This window comes from Astatotilapia calliptera, chromosome 9, assembly GCF_964374335.1.
Source record: "Astatotilapia calliptera chromosome 9, fAstCal68.1, whole genome shotgun sequence".
NCBI classification, from domain to species: domain Eukaryota; kingdom Metazoa; phylum Chordata; class Actinopteri; order Cichliformes; family Cichlidae; genus Astatotilapia; species Astatotilapia calliptera.
Window position 1 is genome coordinate 13,684,252 of NC_137430.1, and position 19,070 is coordinate 13,703,321.

The 19,070-nt window shown below is 41.7% G+C and overlaps 3 protein-coding genes across 4 annotated transcripts; 1 reads left to right on the forward strand and 2 right to left on the reverse strand.

Annotated features, from left to right (window-relative positions):
- The first annotated feature begins 58 nt into the window (after positions 1-58).
- On the forward strand, positions 59-2,822 carry LOC113029724 (uncharacterized). The gene is made up of 3 exons (XM_026180718.2): positions 59-587; positions 697-978; positions 1,471-2,822. The coding sequence occupies exons 1-3, from the start codon at positions 371-373 to the stop codon at positions 2,499-2,501; spliced, it is 1,530 nt and encodes a 509-aa protein (XP_026036503.1). The 5' UTR covers positions 59-370; the 3' UTR covers positions 2,502-2,822.
- LOC113014428 (uncharacterized) lies at positions 2,820-6,265 on the reverse strand. 2 transcript variants are annotated; one of them, XM_080306430.1, is made up of 6 exons: positions 5,864-6,265; positions 5,640-5,740; positions 5,117-5,237; positions 4,323-4,421; positions 3,598-3,781; positions 2,820-3,333 (listed from the first exon to the last, which is right to left on the reverse strand). In XM_080306430.1, the coding sequence occupies exons 1-5, from the start codon at positions 6,239-6,241 to the stop codon at positions 3,764-3,766; spliced, it is 717 nt and encodes a 238-aa protein (XP_080162556.1). In that variant the 5' UTR covers positions 6,242-6,265; the 3' UTR covers positions 2,820-3,333; positions 3,598-3,763. The 2 variants fall into 2 exon arrangements, 1 of the variants encoding a protein (XP_080162556.1); XR_013911448.1 differs by lacking the exon at positions 5,640-5,740.
- Positions 6,266-16,629: 10,364 nt separating this feature from the next.
- On the reverse strand, positions 16,630-18,456 carry LOC145430924 (homeobox protein NANOG-like). The gene is made up of 4 exons (XM_080305959.1): positions 18,332-18,456; positions 17,483-17,841; positions 17,309-17,392; positions 16,630-16,913 (listed from the first exon to the last, which is right to left on the reverse strand). The coding sequence occupies exons 1-4, from the start codon at positions 18,360-18,362 to the stop codon at positions 16,659-16,661; spliced, it is 729 nt and encodes a 242-aa protein (XP_080162085.1). The 5' UTR covers positions 18,363-18,456; the 3' UTR covers positions 16,630-16,658.
- Positions 18,457-19,070: the final 614 nt, after the last annotated feature.

The window sequence follows — 19,070 nt, forward strand, 5'->3', positions numbered from 1 at the left end:
CCCCAGTATACCGTTAGCTTCATAGCATAAGTGCCTAAGTCATTGGACTAAGTCAATGACTTAGGCACTTATGCTATGAAGCTAACGATACGAGGATACTGCCACCTGCTGACTGAGCGAATGAGCCCTATTGTAAAATGAACGAGCGTCATTACAAACGTGTGTTAAATTTGATTTAGTGATAGTCGAGTGTGTTTATGCTTGTCTGTGTGGAGAAGATTGATTGGAATAGTGATGATGATGTCCGCTTACACTGTCAATAGCTAGGTTTCATTTGACGTAGACGTGACGTCGACGTAAAGCGCGAAATTTGACTGGCGGTCGGAAGTGAAAAAGATAAGCGCAAAATCACAGACAGACAGTACGCAAAATGCCTATGTCCTGTTGTGTTTACGGATGCTCCAGTAGGTCGACCAGAGAAACTGATAAACGGTATTTTAGGGTACCAAAAATAGCCCAACGAAGAGGAGAAAAATGGAAAATTCTAACCGAAAAACGTAGGAAAAAATGGATTTTAAATTTACGTTTACAGTCGGGAGGAGCAGAGTCTGCCAATGCCCGTGTCTGCAGCGACCACTTCGTCAGAGGTAATGTTATGTTTGCAAACGAACTTATTAGCATTAGGTTGTCGTTAAATTCTCGTTTACTTAGTGCTTTTAAGTTAGTAGTCTAATATTGACTTGATTGGGACTATAGGCTGCCCAAGTGCTTTGGATGACGAAGAGTCGGAGGACTGGGCTCCGACGGTCAATCTCGGCTACGAACGAAAACCCAGATCGGAATCAGTTCTCAAACGAGAGAAAAGAATGAAGCTTAAGGCAGAACAGCATCGATGTGCAGAGGCGATTTTGGATATGCAACAGACGGCTGAGAGCCCGGATTTGAGCCTAGTGACAGTGGAGAACCCCGAACTGCAGCTTCCAGCTGAGAATCCACAACCAGAAGACTTCAGTGTGAATGAGACATTCACTTATCCAGGTAAGATATTGTGCTGAGATGTAAAACAAACAAGAATCATGTCAAAGAGAAAAAGATGCCATTATCTGTAATGATTATGGTCCAAGTTACATATTACATGTTTGTGATTTTTTAATCACAGAGTAAATCCATACCATTTTATTCAGAAAAAAAGAAAAAGTGGCACTTATTACCGTCAGGCACACACCACAGGTTTTTGTACACTGCTATGGTTCTTATATTGCCAGATTCCAGACAGTCTCCTTTCACAGATAAGTAAAGATATCCGTAATGTAAGGTTTCTGTGGTGAGAAACATATAAATATATTTTTTGTTTAGACGCAACATGTTTTTTTGTTGATTAAAAAAAATAATTACATTAAATTAACATAGTGAATTAAACACATTACACCAGATTCTAATAGCCCACTAAAAAACTCCTACAGTGAAAATGAGTAAAAATTGAGGTTGCCTCTATTATGCTGATTATGCTCCCCCACTGTTATATTGCAGGCTGTGCGGATGCTGGATGCCAGACAGAGCTGACGATGGATGACATCGAGAAGATGGAGGATGTTTTGAGACAGAACACAGCAGAGCTGGTTGATCTTCGGAGCAAGGCTCTGGACACACAGTTCAGCCAGGAGGCTTTTGAAAAAAATGAAGACAAGACAAAGTTCTACACAGGGCTCCCCAACTTCTTAGTTTTAATTCAGATTTTTGAACTGTGCGAGCCCTATATCACCTCGGGACCTATGTCTTTGTTGTCCAAATTTGAACAATTCATACTAGTTTTGCTGAGGCTGAGACTAAATCTGCCCCTGAAAGATTTAGCTTTCAGGTTCAATATTTCTCTGTCCACTGCTTCTAGAGTTTGGCATAAAGTAATTGACATACTTCATAAAAGGTTAGAGTTCCTAATTGAGTGGCCAGAGCGACATGTTCTTCAAGCTACGATGCCACTGAGTTTCAGACAGGCATTTGGATGTAAAGTGGCTGTGATTGTTGATTGCTTTGAAGTCTTTATTGAGAGACCATCTAATCTTCTTGCACAAGCTCAAACTTGGTCCAACTACAAGCACCATCACACTGTAAAATTTTTGATTGGTGTTGCCCCCCAAGGCTACGTCACTTACATATCTTCTGCCTGGGGAGGGAGAGTTAGCGATAAGCAGATCACAATAGAGAGTGGCCTCCTAAAGAACTTGTTACCTGGAGATATTGTCCTTGCAGATCGTGGGTTCAATATTGGCGATAATTTGGGGTTTTACTGTGCTTCACTACAGACACCGGCATTCACTAAAGGGAGAAAACAGCTGTCAGCCTATGAAGTGGCAGAGATAAGGAAAATAGCCAATTTGCGTATCCATGTTGAGCGAGTCATAGATTTAGTCAGGAGGAAATATCAAATTCTGCAGAGCAGGGCTATGCCAATAGAGAACATGTCCACAAAGCCAGGTGAGACACATGCATTGATCGACAAGATTGGGGTAATTTGTTGTGCCTTATCAAATCTCTCCGAGTCTGTTGTCCCACTGGAGTAAGGGGGGTGGGTGGTAATCAATCAGTTAAAAAAAATTAAATGTCTTGTCACTGTCACGGCTCACAGAAGGGGGTGGAGAGGAAGAGTAGTGTCCAGTATCTGCTGCTTGGCTCTGGTGATAAGTAGAACAGGGTAGAGTAATAGTAGTACCTAAGTCCTGACTCCTGATTAGTCTGTAAATGTTTTCAAATGAAATATTTTTCTCCAACTGTCATATTGTGCTGGCAGTTTGTACAGTATTATACTGTGAGATGGATTGCAATCTATTTTGTTTATTTGTTTAAAAGTCTAATCTTGTAAATAAACCACCAATGTATTATTATGCTGCCTCAATAGCATTTAATCATTGTGTAGTGTTACACAACACTTAAATGACACAATTAAATGTACAATAAAATTAAATGACAATTTGTGCTCTAATGCTACGTCAGAGCAAATACAATAGCCAGAACTCATAATGACTACCATCAGGTCATAACAATATTCAAAATGTCATTATGTTGTCGTCCTTTTATCACATTACACATGTATGTTTGTAACTTGCTGTCCCAGTATTTCTGGGAGTATACTGTTTCTAAAAAAACACTCAACTTTAGGAATCGCATCATCATAAACTCAAGGTCAGGCAAAATCCTTTCAACAAATATGTCATTGCGGTTCCACACAACAAAGTCACAGTACTCTGCATTTGCAATGTGAAGCTGTGCCTGAATTTGGTAATAGTAGTCATGAGTTGGGTCCAGTGTGACATTATCCCCGTCACTGATGAGGCAGAAGCCCTTCTCCCCAGCACGCATGCGCAGGTTGACCGCATCTTTCTGAGAGTGTGGGCACTAAAATCACAGTGATGAGAACAACAATCAAGATTTATCTGATGAAACAGTGAAGAAGCAAAGATGATGGGTGTGGTCTGTGTTATCATAATCTCTCATTGCCCAAAACAAATGTCTATTTGACACAGACAATAAAGCCTCATCTTATCTTAATTGAACAATAGATTAGAAATTAGAAAAGGTATTTCCTGCATTTTTACTCAGTTCACTGATTCTTATGGAAAGATGTCACACCTATGGCCTTGACTACAACAGAGTCAATACCTTAATCTCGCAGATGCCAGTTCCATGACAGTCACAAGTGACTATCCCATCAGGGGAGGACCCCATGTATGGCCACTTGGGGTTCAGCCAGAGACCGCTGTCCATACATGAGAAGCCTGCATGCTCCTGGCTCATAAGCTTCTCATATGCTCCTCTGGCTTGTGCTTCATGTTTGCATCCATAACTATAAACAGTACACATGCCAAACATGAAAAGGAAATTATTACTTAGTATTGGATGTGTAAAACAGTAAAGTGATGTATTATACAATATGCCATTACCCTAAACTATACTTAGTTCTTACCCTGTATAACCCTAGCCGTATAAGCCTATAACTAACCTCCATCTTCATAACACTTTTTTAGTTACAGTTATGGACAGTTTCATACCCCAAATCTTAACTCTGCCTTACCCTACATCAAACCCTAAATACCTTGTAGCAGCTGTGGTGAACCTATATGCCTCTGGATAGCATATGGCCTTGATCAAGCTCTTTGATGGTTGCTGGGGGTTGGTCTTAAGAACTTGAGCTGCAGTGTCTCTGGTGTTCTGTACTCAGGCACAGTTTTAGGAAGCATGCTAGACTGGGGGACAAATTCTTTGTGGTAAGGTTCCCTAGACATCAGTGCTGCACTCCTTGGACAGTTTTTGCTTAAACTCTCAAAAAACCTACAGTATGTCTCTGAATCTCTCTGCACTCTTGGGCATGGAAGTGATTTCCCAACCTTTTGTGTACTTGTGCAGCCATCAATGGAACACTCAAGCTTTCGTTTTTTTGACTTTGCTGAAGAGAAGTCAATCAGAGTTACTGGGCAAGCAGGAATCTGGAAAAATTAAGCCAAAGAAGATCATTAAAATTTAAAAAGCTCTTTTCCAAAACGCTATATATTCGTTTCCAAAAATATTCGAAATTGAACAGTGATGGCAGTGGAGTGAGTATGTGTGTTTTAGGCTGGGTATAGTGGTTGGTTGGCAGTGAAGTGTGTGTGTGTATGTTGGGTGGGGATGGAGGTGCCATGTGCTGGGTATAAAAGGAGTGGAAAGTAAGCAGTTCCATGTTGATGAAAATGTGGTGTGAGGAGTTGTGAGTACTGAGGAATGCATGAGAAATGTGAATATATAAAGTGCTGCAGTCAGGTGTGTGTGTGCGCAGAAAACAAGTGCTAGGGTGTTGAGGCATGCATGAGATGCATGTGATATACAGTATACGGTTCTGCAGTCATGGTTATGTTAGTCATGAAAAAGGAAATGGCTTTTAAATGCTGTTATAGCGTTTTGGAATAGAACTCTTCATTTATTAAAGTACTGCCTTTTGTCTCACCCCTCACCTGCAACCTGCCCGGCTTGATTAGATCTACCAGGAGCTTGAAGCCCCCGCCGGTATAGCCTACAGGGTCATTGAGGCACTCAAGCTTCCCCACCACGACAAGGTAGCAGTATAGGGGAAGATATTTTATCCTACTGTCACATGAAGTCCCAATATAACATTCTTTATCCTACATTTTGCTTTTTGGCTTACCTTTTTAACATGAGATGGCATCAGCCACTTGCACTGCTCTGATGTGCATGTCGCTCTCATTTTCACCCCAGCTTCAACTGCAAAAAGAACAGCTCCAACGTGCGAGCATGATTCTGATAGTCTGGAAATAGAGCACATAATCTTTTTAACATGAAATGCAATATTTACAGTACATTTTGATGATGCATAGCTTACTAATACTAATGTGCAATGGCACTTTATTTGAAGTAACATGTTTATTCATTAACTCTTTCTCAACAGCCTATAGAGAAATCATTATCTAGGTGATGACATGACTGAATAGTTCTACCCTCTATCTGAAAAATGCATCTGAGTGTCATGAGGGATCTAAGGCAATCACACAAATTCTTAGCTGATGAATTCTTAGCTAAAAGAAAACACTCTCTCCCCACTACTACTGAAGTACACCTGCAAAATGCTAGCAGTGCCCTATGCGTATGTGTGTGTGTGTGTGTGTGTGTGTTCTCATTGCAATAACATCCTACTTAATTAGGCTACTAACCCTGCCATACAATTGCAATGAGCTGCAATCACTTCTCCATCCTCCTTTGCAATTACCCAAGTCTTCAGAGGTGTCTCGTTAGACCGCTGAGAATGGTTTACCTTGAAACAAACAACTGTCACTCTAACGAAGTCCTAAGGATGTGGCATGTTTGTTGACGTTAAAGCCGCTACCGCTAACTGTTAGCGTGTTTAAGATAAAGCAATATAAGAACAAACACTCACCCTTGCAAACACCAAACTGTATCCATCACGGAGACGTTTTGTTCCAAGGTTGTGGACCCACCCGCTGACAAAAAAATTGTACGCCTCCAGACTCTTGAAAGCTTTCATTTGCTGCCTAGTGTAGTAAGAAGTCTGGAGGACCAAGTAGTTGGTGATATCCACAGCCTCGATAGTAGGCAAATCCTTTACTTCTGTGGTGTATTCGGACATTTTCAAAGAATACGGATCACGTCCGATATATTTTTTAACTATCTGTTTATATCTCTCCCGAGAAACGGGGTCTAAAGTTGCACAATAGCTGCTCTCCTGACTCTCCACAGTGTCCTCCATGTTTACTTCCGCCCTCCACTCAAAAATCGCGCTGCCTCCGCACGTCATCAGAACCACGTGACCGCAACCCAACTATTGACTGCGGTAAAGTGAGCCGTCATTTGTGAGCCGCGGTCAAGCCATTCGCCTCCTATCCGCCGCATAAATTTCCTTGCGCTTTTACACCAGTCTTTACGGTAGCGCCTTTTCGCTTTATATCCTGATTGAAAGCCTAGACTCGCGCACACATGCACGCGCGTGAACAGTCACACGCACGCGCGCACACAAATTACAATGGAACAGCCCAATACAGCCATCGTGACAGTCTGGTTGGATATTCAAAAATTCATTAAAAATCATTCTTAAAAGTTGATGCCAAGCTTTCAACACAATCCTCTTCTCGGACACCTACTTTACCTCTGGGCCAGTTTTTACCCAGATTTACTGTAATATTACTCAGAAATCACAGTAAACTCATATTCAGTGCAATACAGTCAATGCACTACAATTATGTTTATTTCAAAAATTCATTAAAAGTCATCCTGAATAGTTGAGGTACAACTTTCAACACATCCCCCCTCTGGGACACCTACTGTACCTGTGTGCCAATTTTCATCCAGATTTACTGTAGAATTCCTCAGAAATTAAAGGAAACTTATATTCAATTCAATACAGTCAATACAATAGAATTATGTCAATTTTCAGAAATTCATTAAAAATCTTTCTGAGTAGTTGATGTACAACTTTCAACACATCCCTCCTCTGGGACACCTACTGTACCTGTGTGCCAGGTTTCAGCCAGATTTACTGTAGAATTCCTCAGAAATTAATGGGTACTTGTATCCAATGCAGTCGACCAATACAGTAGAATTATGTCAATTTTCAAAAATTCATTAAAAATCATCCTGAGTAGTTGATGTACAACTTTCAACACATCCCCCCTCTGGGACACCTACTGTACCTGTGTGCCAAGTTTCATCCAGATTTACTGTAGAACTCCTCAGAAATTAATGGAAACATTTATTCAATTCAATACAGTCAATACACTACAATTATGGAAATTTCAAAAATTCATTAAAAATCACCCATAATAGTTGAGGTCCAACTTTCAACACTTTCTTACTCTGGGCGTCCTACCGTACCTCTGGGCCAAGTTACATCTCAATTCACTGTAATCTTTATCAAAAATTGAAAGAACAATTCTATGTAAATGCTGGCTGTGTGTCCTTTCAAAGTGACACTAAATAACAGAACTCAGGCACATCAGGGAATAATCCAAAAGGCGGATTTATTAAACAAAAACAACATACAAAATATCTCTAACCCATACTACATAACCTAAAAAGAAACAAAGGGACACTTAGAAGCACAAGGAAACAATACTGAAAGGGCAAGAGACACAGTCCAAACACAATCCACAACTAAAATGCCAAAAGAACAAGTCATCCCACATAGCAGACGGGTCTTGCCTGGATCTGGTGTCAAGCCGGCACTGCTGGCTGACTTCTGGCATGGTAAGATGGCACTGTTTATGTGATGGCATGCCACATTTGGCCTGATTGGGTGAATGTGACATGTTGTATAGAGCACTTTGAGTAATATGGGTGAGTAAAAAAGTGCTGTATAAGAATCAGTCCATTCACTGTCTGAACAGAGTCTCGTCATGTTACTTTTGCACTATTATGTTCCAGCACATGTTGTTATTACATGGCTTACATGGCTAAGGTACACATTAGGCTGACATCTGGGGCCAGAGCTGAAACTGTTCTGGGCCAGCACAGGGCCAGCAGTGTGTCTGCAACTGGCCTTGTGCTGGCTCATGTGTGGGCCACCTCTGGTAAACCAGATCTGGGCCACCATAGGGCCGTCATTCTTTGCGGTACGCAGGCCATGTGTAAGCACATTGTGTGGGACAGATCCAGGCCATACCAATTTTGCTATGTGGGAGGAATTATGTAAAAATAGAAACATCATAAAAATGAAAATGAACATAAAGTAAAATGTACTGAAAAGAACATCAGTATGGCCATCATTATTTGCTTGGAAAGTCTAAAGTTCCATGGCTTTGAACAGCCAGAGAACGCAATGCCCAGCTTAGAATGACTAAAAGTAACTTCTTTTAACATTCTGTCATTCTGCTTCTATATCAAGAATCCACTAAAAATAGTCATTTGAAAAAAAATATTCGCCACTTTTCATCAGTTTGGGTTCCTCTGTTTATAGCAATTTTTAGAAAAGAACCCAATACCTTTGTCACTATACAGTTGTACAGTGAGATACAGAGCATCTCCTACTCATTGCAAACATGCTGGGAGGGTGGCTCTATCCGCCTTAGTGCAGCTGCTGTACCATACTGTGATGCAGTAAGTTAGTAGGCTCTCAATGGGCGAGTGGTGGAAGGGTGAGCTGTAGTCCACAAAGAGCATTCTGGCGTAGCTCTGCCGCTGTTCTAGGTGACTCAGCACCGAGTGGAGGGTGATGGCATCTTCTGTGAATCTGTTTGCACGGTATGCAAACTGGTGGGGGTCGAATTCTGGGGGGAGGTAATCCTTGGTGTGCTGAAGGACTAGTTTCATGATTACCGGTGTGAGGGCCACAGGGCAATAATAGTTCAGGCTGGTGATGGGAGACTTCTTTGGTACTGGGATGATTGTGGCTGATTTTAGACAGGATGGGATGGCTGCTTCATCCAGTGAGAGGTTGAAGATTCTGGTGGAGATGAGGGTGAGCTGGTGGGCACATGGTCTTAGCACTTTACCACGTATTCCGTCTGGACGCCTTCCTGGGGTTCACTGCTAGGAACACTCATCTGACATCGTGCTCCGTTACAGTGAATGGAGCGGTGCAGGAACCAGGTGAGGATGAGGATGGGAGCAGGGCTGAGGCAGATGAATGCTGCTGTTGTGGTGTTTCAAAGCGGGCAAAGAAGCTGTTTATGTCCTCTGCTAGCTGCACACTCAGGTTTTCTGTTTTCACAGTTCTGCCTCTGTGGTTTATGATGTCTATTATTCCATGCCATGTGTTGTTGCTGGACAGGTGGGACCCCTTTTCAGGTCAGCTCGAGCAGACCTGTACAGAGCTCTGTCAACAGACCTACAGGGAGTGCAGAATTATTAGGCAAGTTGTATTTTTGAGGAATAATTTTATTATTGAACAACAACCATGTTCTCAATGAACCCAAAAGACTCATTAATATCAAAGCTGAATGTTTTTGGAAGTAGTTTTTTTTTTTTTTTTTTTAGTTATTTTAGGGGGATATCTGTGTGTGCAGGTGACTATTACTGTGCATAATTATTAGGCAACTTCACAAAAAACAAATATGTACCCATTTCAATTATTTATTTTTACCAGTGAAACCAATATAACATCTCCACATTCACAAATATACATCTCAGAATCAGAATCAGAATCAGAATCGTGTTTATTGGCCAAGTACAGTGGGGCAAAAAAGTATTTAGTCAGCCACCGATTGTGCAAGTTCCCCCACCTAAAATGATGACAGAGGTCAGTAATTTGCACCAGGGGTACACTTCAACTGTGAGAGACAGAATGTGGAAAAAAAATCCATGAATCCACATGGTAGGATTTGTAAAGAATTTATTCGTAAATTATGGTGGAAAATAAGTATTTGGTCAATAACAAAAATACAACTCAATACTTTGTAACATAACCTTTGTTGGCAATAACAGAGGTCAAACGTTTACTATAGGTCTTTACCAGGTTTGCACACACAGTAGCTGGTATTTTGGCCCATTCCTCCATGCAGATCTTCTCGAGAGCAGTGATGTTTTGGGGCTGTCGCCGAGCAACACGGACTTTCAACTCCTGCCACAGATTTTCTATGGGGTTGAGGTCTGGAGACTGGCTAGGCCACTCCAGGACTTTCAAATGCTTCTTACGGAGCCACTCCTTTGTTGCCTGGGCGGTGTGTTTTGGATCATTGTCATGTTGGAAGACCCAGCCTCGTTTCATCTTCAAAGTTCTCACTGATGGAAGGAGGTTTTGGCTCAAAATCTCACGATACATGACCCCATTCATTCTGTCCTTAACACGGATCAGTCGTCCTGTCCCCTTGGCAGAAAAACAGCCCCATAGCATGATGTTTCCACCCCCATGCTTCACAGTAGGTATGGTGTTCTTGGGATGCAACTCAGTATTCTTCTTCCTCCAAACACGACGAGTTGAGTTTATACCAAAAAGTTCTACTTTGGTTTCATCTGACCACATGACATTCTCCCAATCCTCTGCTGTATCATCCATGTGCTCTCTGGCAAACTTCAGACGGGCCTGGACATGCACTGGCTTCAGCAGCGGAACACGTCTGGCACTGCGGGATTTGATTCCCTGCCGTTGTAGTGTGTTACTGATGGTGACCTTTGTTACTTTGGTCCCAGCTCTCTGCAGGTCATTCACCAGGTCCCCCCGTGTGGTTCTGGGATCTTTGCTCACCGTTCTCATGATCATTTTGACCCCACGGGATGAGATCTTGCGTGGAGCCCCAGATCGAGGGAGATTATCAGTGGTCTTGTATGTCTTCCATTTTCTGATGATTGCTCCCACAGTTGATTTTTTCACACCAAGCTGCTTGCCTATTGTAGATTCACTCTTCCCAGTCTGGTGCAGGTCTACAATACTTTTCCTGGTGTCCTTCGAAAGCTCTTTGGTCTTGGCCATGGCGGAGTTTGGAGTCTGACTGTTTGAGGCTGTGGACAGGTGTCTTTTATACAGATGATGAGTTCAAACAGGTGCCATTCATACAGGTAACGAGTGGGGGACAGAAAAGCTTCTTAAAGAAGACGTTACAGGTCTGTGAGAGCCAGAGATTTTCCTTGTTTGAGGTGACCAAATACTTATTTTCCACCCTGATTTAGGAATAAATTCTTTACAAATCCTACCATGTGAATTCATGGATTTTTTTTTTCACATTCTGTCTCTCACAGTTGAAGTGTACCTCTGGTGCAAATTACTGACCTCTGTCATCATATTAAGTGGGGGAACTTGCACAATCGGTGGCTGACTAAATACTTTTTTGCCCCACTGTAGATAGTAGAGCCAGAGGAGTGGCAATTTTAATTAGGAATAAAATACATTTTTCTCTTACTAAATTGATTGCTGACAAAAATGGACGATATCTAATTGTTGTAGGGACCCTCATGAATAACCCAGTTGTCTTAGTGAACGTCTATGCCCCAAACTTTGACAATGCTGTGTTTACTAATAATCTTTTGAGGATGATTCCTGACTTAAAGACGCACCCTCCTGATCTTCGAGGTGATTTAAACTGCGTTATTGACAGAGCTTTAGTCAAATCTGCCACTGGCTCGAAAGCATCATCTGCTATGTTCAGGGCTTTCTCACACTTTATGACCCAAAATGGACACATTGATTGGAAGTTTTTTAATCCCGAAGCCAGAGAATATTCCTTTTTTCAAATGTTCATCACACATATTCTCACATCAATTACTTTTTTATAAATGGCTCCATGGCTTCTAAAGTTTGCAACTCTGAATATCTCCTGATTGTTATATCTGATCATGCTCCATTAGTCCTGCATATGGCTTTGTCTGCTGGCTATAGACCTCAGCATCCATGGAGGTTGAACTCTCTTCTTTTGTCTGATTCAGCTTTCTGTGACTATATCTCATCTGCAATTGATGATTTCTTAACTACGAATGAGTCTGAGGACATCTCAAATTCTCTACTATCAGAATCAGAAAGGGTTTTATTGCCAAATTTTGAGCAGGTTTACAACATTAGGAAATTGCTGCGGTGCTTCAGTGCAAACATACTGTCATAAACGCTTAAATAGATATAAAAATAAAAATAAGAATTAAAAGTGCTAAGTAGATAGATATATACATGAGTGCAGGTGGTGATCAATGCCAAACATGGAATGATGCAGTGAACACAGTGTAGGGTCATGTGTTAGTGGTGGGAACAGTCATACGGTTATTGTTCATGTGTCCAACAGCAGAGGGGAAGAAACTGTTCTTATGGCGAGAGGTTCTGGTGCGAATGGACCGGAGCCTCCTGCCTGAGGGGAGCAGGTCAAACAGACTGTATCCAGGGTGAGAAGTGTCAGCTGAGATCCGAGCTGCACGCCCCAGTGTACTATGGGAAACTCTTAAAGCTTACCTCAGGGGCCAAATAATTTCCTATTTATCTCACCTATCTAAATCAACGAAAGCTAAGCAAAATGAACTTTCTGCCAAAATTCAAGCTCTAGACCGGCAACACGCTCAAACTCCCTCACCTGAAATATATAAGCAGCATCTTAACCTGCAATCGGAGTTCAGTCGCCTGTCAACCCATGATGCAGAGCAATTGATATTACAGTCCCGTGGCAACTATTATGAACATGGTGATAAAGCCTCTCGTGTGCTAGCCCACCAGCTACGTCACCAATCGGCACCTCGCCAAATTTTGCAAATTAGAAATGAATCAGGAACTTTGACTTCTGATCCAACGGAAATCAACTCAATTGTTAAGCCATTTTATAGTGCTCTGTATGCATCATAGTTCCCCTCTAATTTTATAGATATGAACCAGTTTCTTAACAAATTGGACACCCCTACAATCGCAACCTCAACAGCAGCAGACATTGATGCACCGCTCACTTTGGATGAGGTTATATCATCAATCACATCCTTACAGTCTGGAAAGTCCCCTGGTCCCGATGGGTTCCCTGCCGAATTTTATAAAAAAATTCCACTTAAAACTGGCCCCTTTGCTGTTGTCGGTTTTTGAGTAGTCACTGAAACAAGGCTCTCTCCCTCAGACACTAAGACAGGCTTCTGTCTCATTACTGCATAAAGAAGGAAAGGATCCTACCTGTTGTAGCTCCTATCGACCAATAAGCCTTCTTAATGTAGACTTTAAAATCTTATCCAAACTGCTAGCAACCCGTTTGGAAAGAGTTCTCCCTTCTATTATATCAGACGAACAGACAGGCTTTATTAAAGGAAGACATTCCTTTTTTAATATACGGTCCCTTCTTAATATAATATACTCCAAAAATCATAGCACCGTCCCTGAGGTGGTGATCTCATTGGATGCTGGAAAAGCATTCGATTGAGTGGAATCGGGGTATCTTTTTGCAGTCTTGAGGAAATTTGGTTTTGGTAACAATTTTATATCTTGGATTCATCTTTTATATACTACGCCACTGGCATCTGTTTGTACTAACACTGATTTCGGAGTATTTTACTCTCACCTTTACTTTTCACTTTAGCAATAGAGCCTCTCTCTGTGGCTCTCAGAACCTCGCCTCTGTTTCAAGGGGTTATTCGTGGTGGTACGGAACATAGGGTTGCTTTATATGCAGGTGACTTATTATTATATGTTACAAATCCAACAATTCATTTATCCTCTATAATGCAAATACTTCTACATTTTGGCTCTTTCTCTGGGTACAAGATTAATATATAAAAAAGTGAATGTTTTCCCATAAACCCAGCTGCACAAGAGCTTAGACAAACCGATTTTGATTTCCAACTAGCTTCTTCAGGCTTTAGATATCTAGGAGTGCGTATTACCAGTTCATTTAAAGCTTTGCGAACAGCAAATGTTAACCCTTTGCTGACCTGTGTAAGGTTGGCTTTTCAAATGAGGGCAAACCTTCCTGTATCACTTCTTGGCAGGATTAATATTATAAAAATGAATATTCTACCCAAATTTCTTTATCTTTTTCAGTGTATCCCACTGTTTTTACCTAAATCCTTTTTCAAATCTGTGAATCAAATGATTTCATCATTTATATGGACAAATAAGACCCCTGGGATTTGTATGACTTCACTACAACAGGGTAAGCTCAGTGGGGGTCTTGCTCTGCCCAACTTGATGTTTTATTCAGAATCAGAAAGGGTTTTATTGCCAAATGTTGAGCAGGTTTACAACATTAGGAAATTGCTGCGGTGCTTCAGTGCAAACATACTGTCATAAATTGCGCTTAAATAGACATGAAAAAATAAAAGTAAGAATAAGAATTAAAAGTGCTACGTAGAAAGATATATACATGAGTGCAGGTGGTGATCAGTGCCAAACATGGAATGATGCAGTGAACACAGCGTAGGGTCATGTGTTAGTGGTGGGAACAGTCATACGGTTATTGTTCATGTGTCCAACAGCAGAGGGGAAGAAACTGTTCTTATGGCGAGAGGTTCTGGTGCGAATGGACCGGAGCCTCCTGCCTGAGGGGAGCAGGTCAAACAGACTGTATCCAGGGTGAGAAGGGTCAGCTGAGATCCGAGCTGCACGCCACAGTGTCCTGGAGGTGTACAGGTCCTGCAGAGATGGGAGTCTACAGCCAATCACCTTCTCAGCAGAGCGCACAACATGCTGCAGTCTCTGTTTGTCCCTGATAGTGGCTCCAGCGTACCACACGGTGATGGAGGAGGTGAGGATGGACTCGATGATTGCAGTGTAGAATTGCATCATCGTCCGTGTTGGCAGGTTGAATTTCTTCAGCTGCCTCAGGAAGTACATCCTCTGCTGGGCTTTCTTGATGACGGAGGTGATGGTGGTACCCAGGAAGCGGAATGAGTCCACAGAGGTGATGGGGGTGTCAGTCAGGATGATGGGGGGAGTGGGGCTGTGTGCTTCCTGAAGTCCACAATAATCTCCACTGTCTTCTGGGCATTCAGCACCAGGTTGTTGTGGCTGCACCAAGACACCAGACGTTCAACCTCCCTCCTGTAGGCAGACTCATCCCCGTCCGAGATGAGCCCAATAACAGTGGTGTCATCTGCAAACTTGATTAGCTTGACAGACTGGTGGGTGGAGGTGCAGCAGTTGGTGTACAGGGAGAAGAGCAGAGGAGAAAGAACACAGCCCTGAGGGGAGCCGGTGCTGATGGTCCGAGAGTCCGAGACATTCTTTCCCAGCCTCACATGCTGCTTCCTGTCCATCAGGAAGTCAGTGATCCACTGGCAGATGGGATCAGGCACATTCATCTGGGAAAGCTTGCCTCGGAGATGGTCTGGAAGGATGGTGTTGAAGGCAGAGCTGAAGTCCACAAACAGGATCCTATTGTTGGGCAGCCAACATTCAAAAGTATACTTATTGGCTGAATGATCCTCAAGCTACTTTGTGTTGCCTTGAGGCTCAATCATGTTTCTCTTCCTCACTCCCAGCACTATTATTTTCATCCCTTCCTGTTTCCCTGTTACGATTCACAGACAACCCTGTTCTAATTGGCTCTCTAAAAATATGGTATCAATTCCGGCATCACTTCAATTCAGTCTCTGCTTCTGCTCTGACCCTAATCTGCAACAACTACCTCTTCCCCCCCATCGCTGGTGGACTCCTCCTTTCGTATATGGGCAAGAAAAGGTATCAAATGTTTTTATGACTTTTTTAAAGATAACATTTTTCTCAGCTTTAGTGACCTTTGTTCTTTGTATGATTTGCCCTCGTATCATTTGTTCTGCTACTTTCAAATAAGACACTGTGCATCTTCTATCTTGCCAGAGTTTCCAAGTCAGCTTCTCAAGCCTTGGTGGGAAGACTTATTCCAGTTGAAGCCTCACAGTAAGGCTCTAATATCACAAGTATATACTTTAATTATGGCATCGAGCAATTACTCAACCAAATAATTGCTTTGAGTTGGGAACAGGAACTGGGTCTTCAGCTTCTTGAAGGTTACTGGGACAAAGTAATTGACAGAATTCATTCTTCAGCCTCATGTGCAAGACTCCCTTATTCAGTTTAAGACGGTATACAGATTACACATCTAGATTATCTAAAATATACCCCAGCATTCCTGACCTGTGCAACAGATGCAACGCCTGTTTTTTGCCTTCCCGACACTTAAGTTATACTGGACTTTTTATTTTGAAGTGCTCTCTCATGTTTTGAGCGTTACACTCCAACCATGCCCACTAGTTTGGTGTTTCTGAAGATGCCACCCTAAACCTTAGTCATAAACAGCTGGATGTTATGTTCACTTCACTGCTGGCACGACGTAGAATTTTGCTGTCTTGGAAAGCTCATCACCTTCCAGCCCGATCACGTTGGCTGGAAGATGTTATGTTCTTTTTAAAAATGGAGAAAATAAAATTCAGACTCAGAGGAAATGTTAATAAGTTCTCACAGATGTGGCAGCCTTTTATTATTTACTTCAGTTCATTGAAAACACTTCCAACAGACTAAACTTTAGTACCATGGGGTTTTCTTTTGTTCTGGTTCTGGGGGGAGTGTTTTTTTGTTTGTTTGTTTGTTTTTGTTTGTTCTTTTTCTCTTTGCTTTTTCTTTTGTATTGTTCTCTGTGTGTGTTTTTCCCACTTTTTCCTTCATTTCTATTTTATTTTATTTATTTAACTTTAATGGCCTAATCTGTATTGAGATATATCTTTGTATCTGTGGTACCCTCTTTATTGGGCCTGATATGTCAACTTACATGTAAAAACTCTATAAATAAAGGGGGGGGGGGGGGGGGGGCTGAGAAAGTTCAGTTTTGAATGGGTGTAAATATTTTATTTACAGTTTCTCATACAAAAGGCATATAGTATTCTTCATGTACATTCATACCAGCAGCAGGGTTAAATTCATACTGGCCGTTGTCTGGTGGCATCGACCAGCCAAATGTCTGGGGCGAGTTGGGGAAGGTCCACTGAGGTCCAGGAGCAAAACTGTCCACAGCATGATGATAGGGGCCCTGATGGTTTCCACCATTTGGGATTGGGTTTACCTCCTGGTGCTCGGTGTACTGCTGCCTGAATGGGGGCTGTCCCTCTCCCTGAAACTGAAACACAGACAGGTGGACTGTCAGTAAAATAAGAATACTTCAAGAATACTTCAATCAATTCCCCGGATAATGACAGAATCAGAAACAGTGCTTTTTAATAATAGGAGATACTCTAATAGGAGATGTCTCTCTCCCTGAAACTGAAGGGGACAAGGGGACTGTCAGTAAAACGAGAATAGTTGTTTTAAATTATTGGCATTACACTTTTTTAAATACAGTCAATTCCCCAGATAATGACAGAATCATCATCATCATCGTTTATTTGTATAGCACTTTAAGAACACACCAGGCAGACCAAAGTGCTGAACAACACAGATCAAAACAACAACCAAATTAAAAATACCATAAAATCAAATCATAAACAATTCAGTTCAATAATAGGAGATACTTACATGAAGTGGGACATCCTGATTCACATGCTGAGGATGTGACCTCCTCCTAAACTTACTCCGTCTGTTTTGAAACCAAGTTTTTACCTAAAGACGGAAGAAAACAGAAAACATTTAGTCAGTACAATGGACCCAAAATTCAATTTCTTATGTTCTATTGAATTGAAAAACACTCACCTGTCTGTAGGTCAGACCTGTCATCTCTGCCAGCTGTTTCATCTCCCTTGGCTCATAGTAACGTTTCAAATTAAAGTGATGGACAAGAATATTCAACTGCCTCTCCGTGAACACCACCCGGGCCTTTCCTTTAGGTTTCTCTGGAGCAGTGCTGGGAGGGTGCAGAGTGGCAGTGATGTTGCCATCCTGGCTTCTTGGGAGAGCAAAATCTTGTTTCTGCTCTGAGACTGAACTGGGAACAGCCTCAGAGGTATCAGCGGTTTTTTTGCTCATCTCCATTTTTAGAGCAGTCTCTGCCCATGTAGCGAGTTCTTCCAAGGAAAGACTCCCTTCAGGGCCGCTGCCTGAACTCCACGAGTCTGTGAGGGTAAAGAGACAAGAGGACAAGTAAGCACAAGTCTATATGGTCCACATGGGTCAGTTGCTGATATGTTTTGGCACGACTGACTTTCTAACAGAAAAAATTAACAAAGGTTAAATTGATGAGTCTTAAATCCCAAAAGGTCTCAGACTGAAGAAGTCACAAAACATTTCTCCCATTGAAAACATTACATCCAGGTGAACTGAATCAACCTTCAGGGATTTACTTACCTGATGACTGAGCATCAACACAATGAATCTTAAACACAAAAGTTTCCCACAAAGTAGAAAAAAATAAGTCGGATATTTGTAGATTCTTTAAAACCAAAAAGGATTTAAAGTGGACTCTGTTCAACTGTGGAGGGAGAAATGGTGACTTCTGCCATCTGGACTTACAACACAGAGTGAAAGAGTATTTTTGCAAGTTTTCTTAGAGGTTTGCCAACTCTGTTCATATTAGCTCACCAGGCAATAATGCTGAGTACATACCTGGAGAAAAGTGCATCCCATAATCTTCCATGAAATCCCAGTGATTAAAAGAGGAAAACTGGAAAAAGTATCTCTGATGAAAGAGCTCCAAACCAAGCAGGAAGGTGACTTAAGAGCAATTCTCCTGGGCTTTTAAGGAGGTTTGTGGGTGTGGGCAGGAATGTGGGGGGGTTGAGCTTCTTCTTCGCTTTACAACCAGTCAGGCAGTTTCTACCAACTGGCATCATTTACATTTCTTTAAAATGCTGATTCTCAGGTCTGAAAAAAAGAGTACAGTTAGAAAGCTGCCGTGCAAAATGAGCTTTACCAAATCTTTCCACCTCACACTTTATAAAATATGAAACACTTAATGCCTAAAATTAGCAGCTAAAATTAGCAGCTAATTACTGAAATGAACTCACTGCATGTTTGCATCAATTAACGCAGTATTAGATCACCCAAAGAACTTTCCACTCACATAGAACATTTTTGCAAAAACATCTTCACGTTATTTGACCTGCAGCCGTTCAGTTACACCTCTGTGTAAACCCCCACAGCAGCTTTTTGAGGCAAAAATGGTTTTTGTACTCATGCAAACCATTCACAAATGTGGCACAGAATATCACAATGACCGCTGACCACTCATTTTGTCTTTATTAACTTTAATAAATGAGTCTGAAAGTGGCAAGTGAAATTAAGTCAATTTATCAAGGTCTGCATAGTTAATCATGTGTTTAAAACGAAACAAGGTGGTCTATAT

Coding starts and splice junctions, on each gene's coding strand:
- LOC113029724 (XM_026180718.2), top strand. CDS start 371: ATGCCTATGTCCTGTTGTGTTTACGGATGCTCCAGTAGGTCGACCAGA. Junction 588..696: donor CAGCGACCACTTCGTCAGAG/GTAATGTTATGT, acceptor TTGGGACTATAG/GCTGCCCAAGTGCTTTGGAT. Junction 979..1,470: donor TGAGACATTCACTTATCCAG/GTAAGATATTGT, acceptor GTTATATTGCAG/GCTGTGCGGATGCTGGATGC.
- LOC113014428 (XM_080306430.1), bottom strand. CDS start 6,241: ATGACGTGCGGAGGCAGCGCGATTTTTGAGTGGAGGGCGGAAGTAAAC. Junction 5,741..5,863: donor ACAGTTTGGTGTTTGCAAGG/GTGAGTGTTTGT, acceptor GTTTGTTTCAAG/GTAAACCATTCTCAGCGGTC. Junction 5,238..5,639: donor CATTGCAATTGTATGGCAGG/GTTAGTAGCCTA, acceptor CTCTATTTCCAG/ACTATCAGAATCATGCTCGC.
- LOC145430924 (XM_080305959.1), bottom strand. CDS start 18,362: ATGGAAGATTATGGGATGCACTTTTCTCCAG. Junction 17,842..18,331: donor TGGGATGCACTTTTCTCCAG/GTATGTACTCAG, acceptor TTACCCTCACAG/ACTCGTGGAGTTCAGGCAGC. Junction 16,914..17,308: donor ATCAGGATGTCCCACTTCAT/GTAAGTATCTCC, acceptor TCTGTGTTTCAG/TTTCAGGGAGAGGGACAGCC.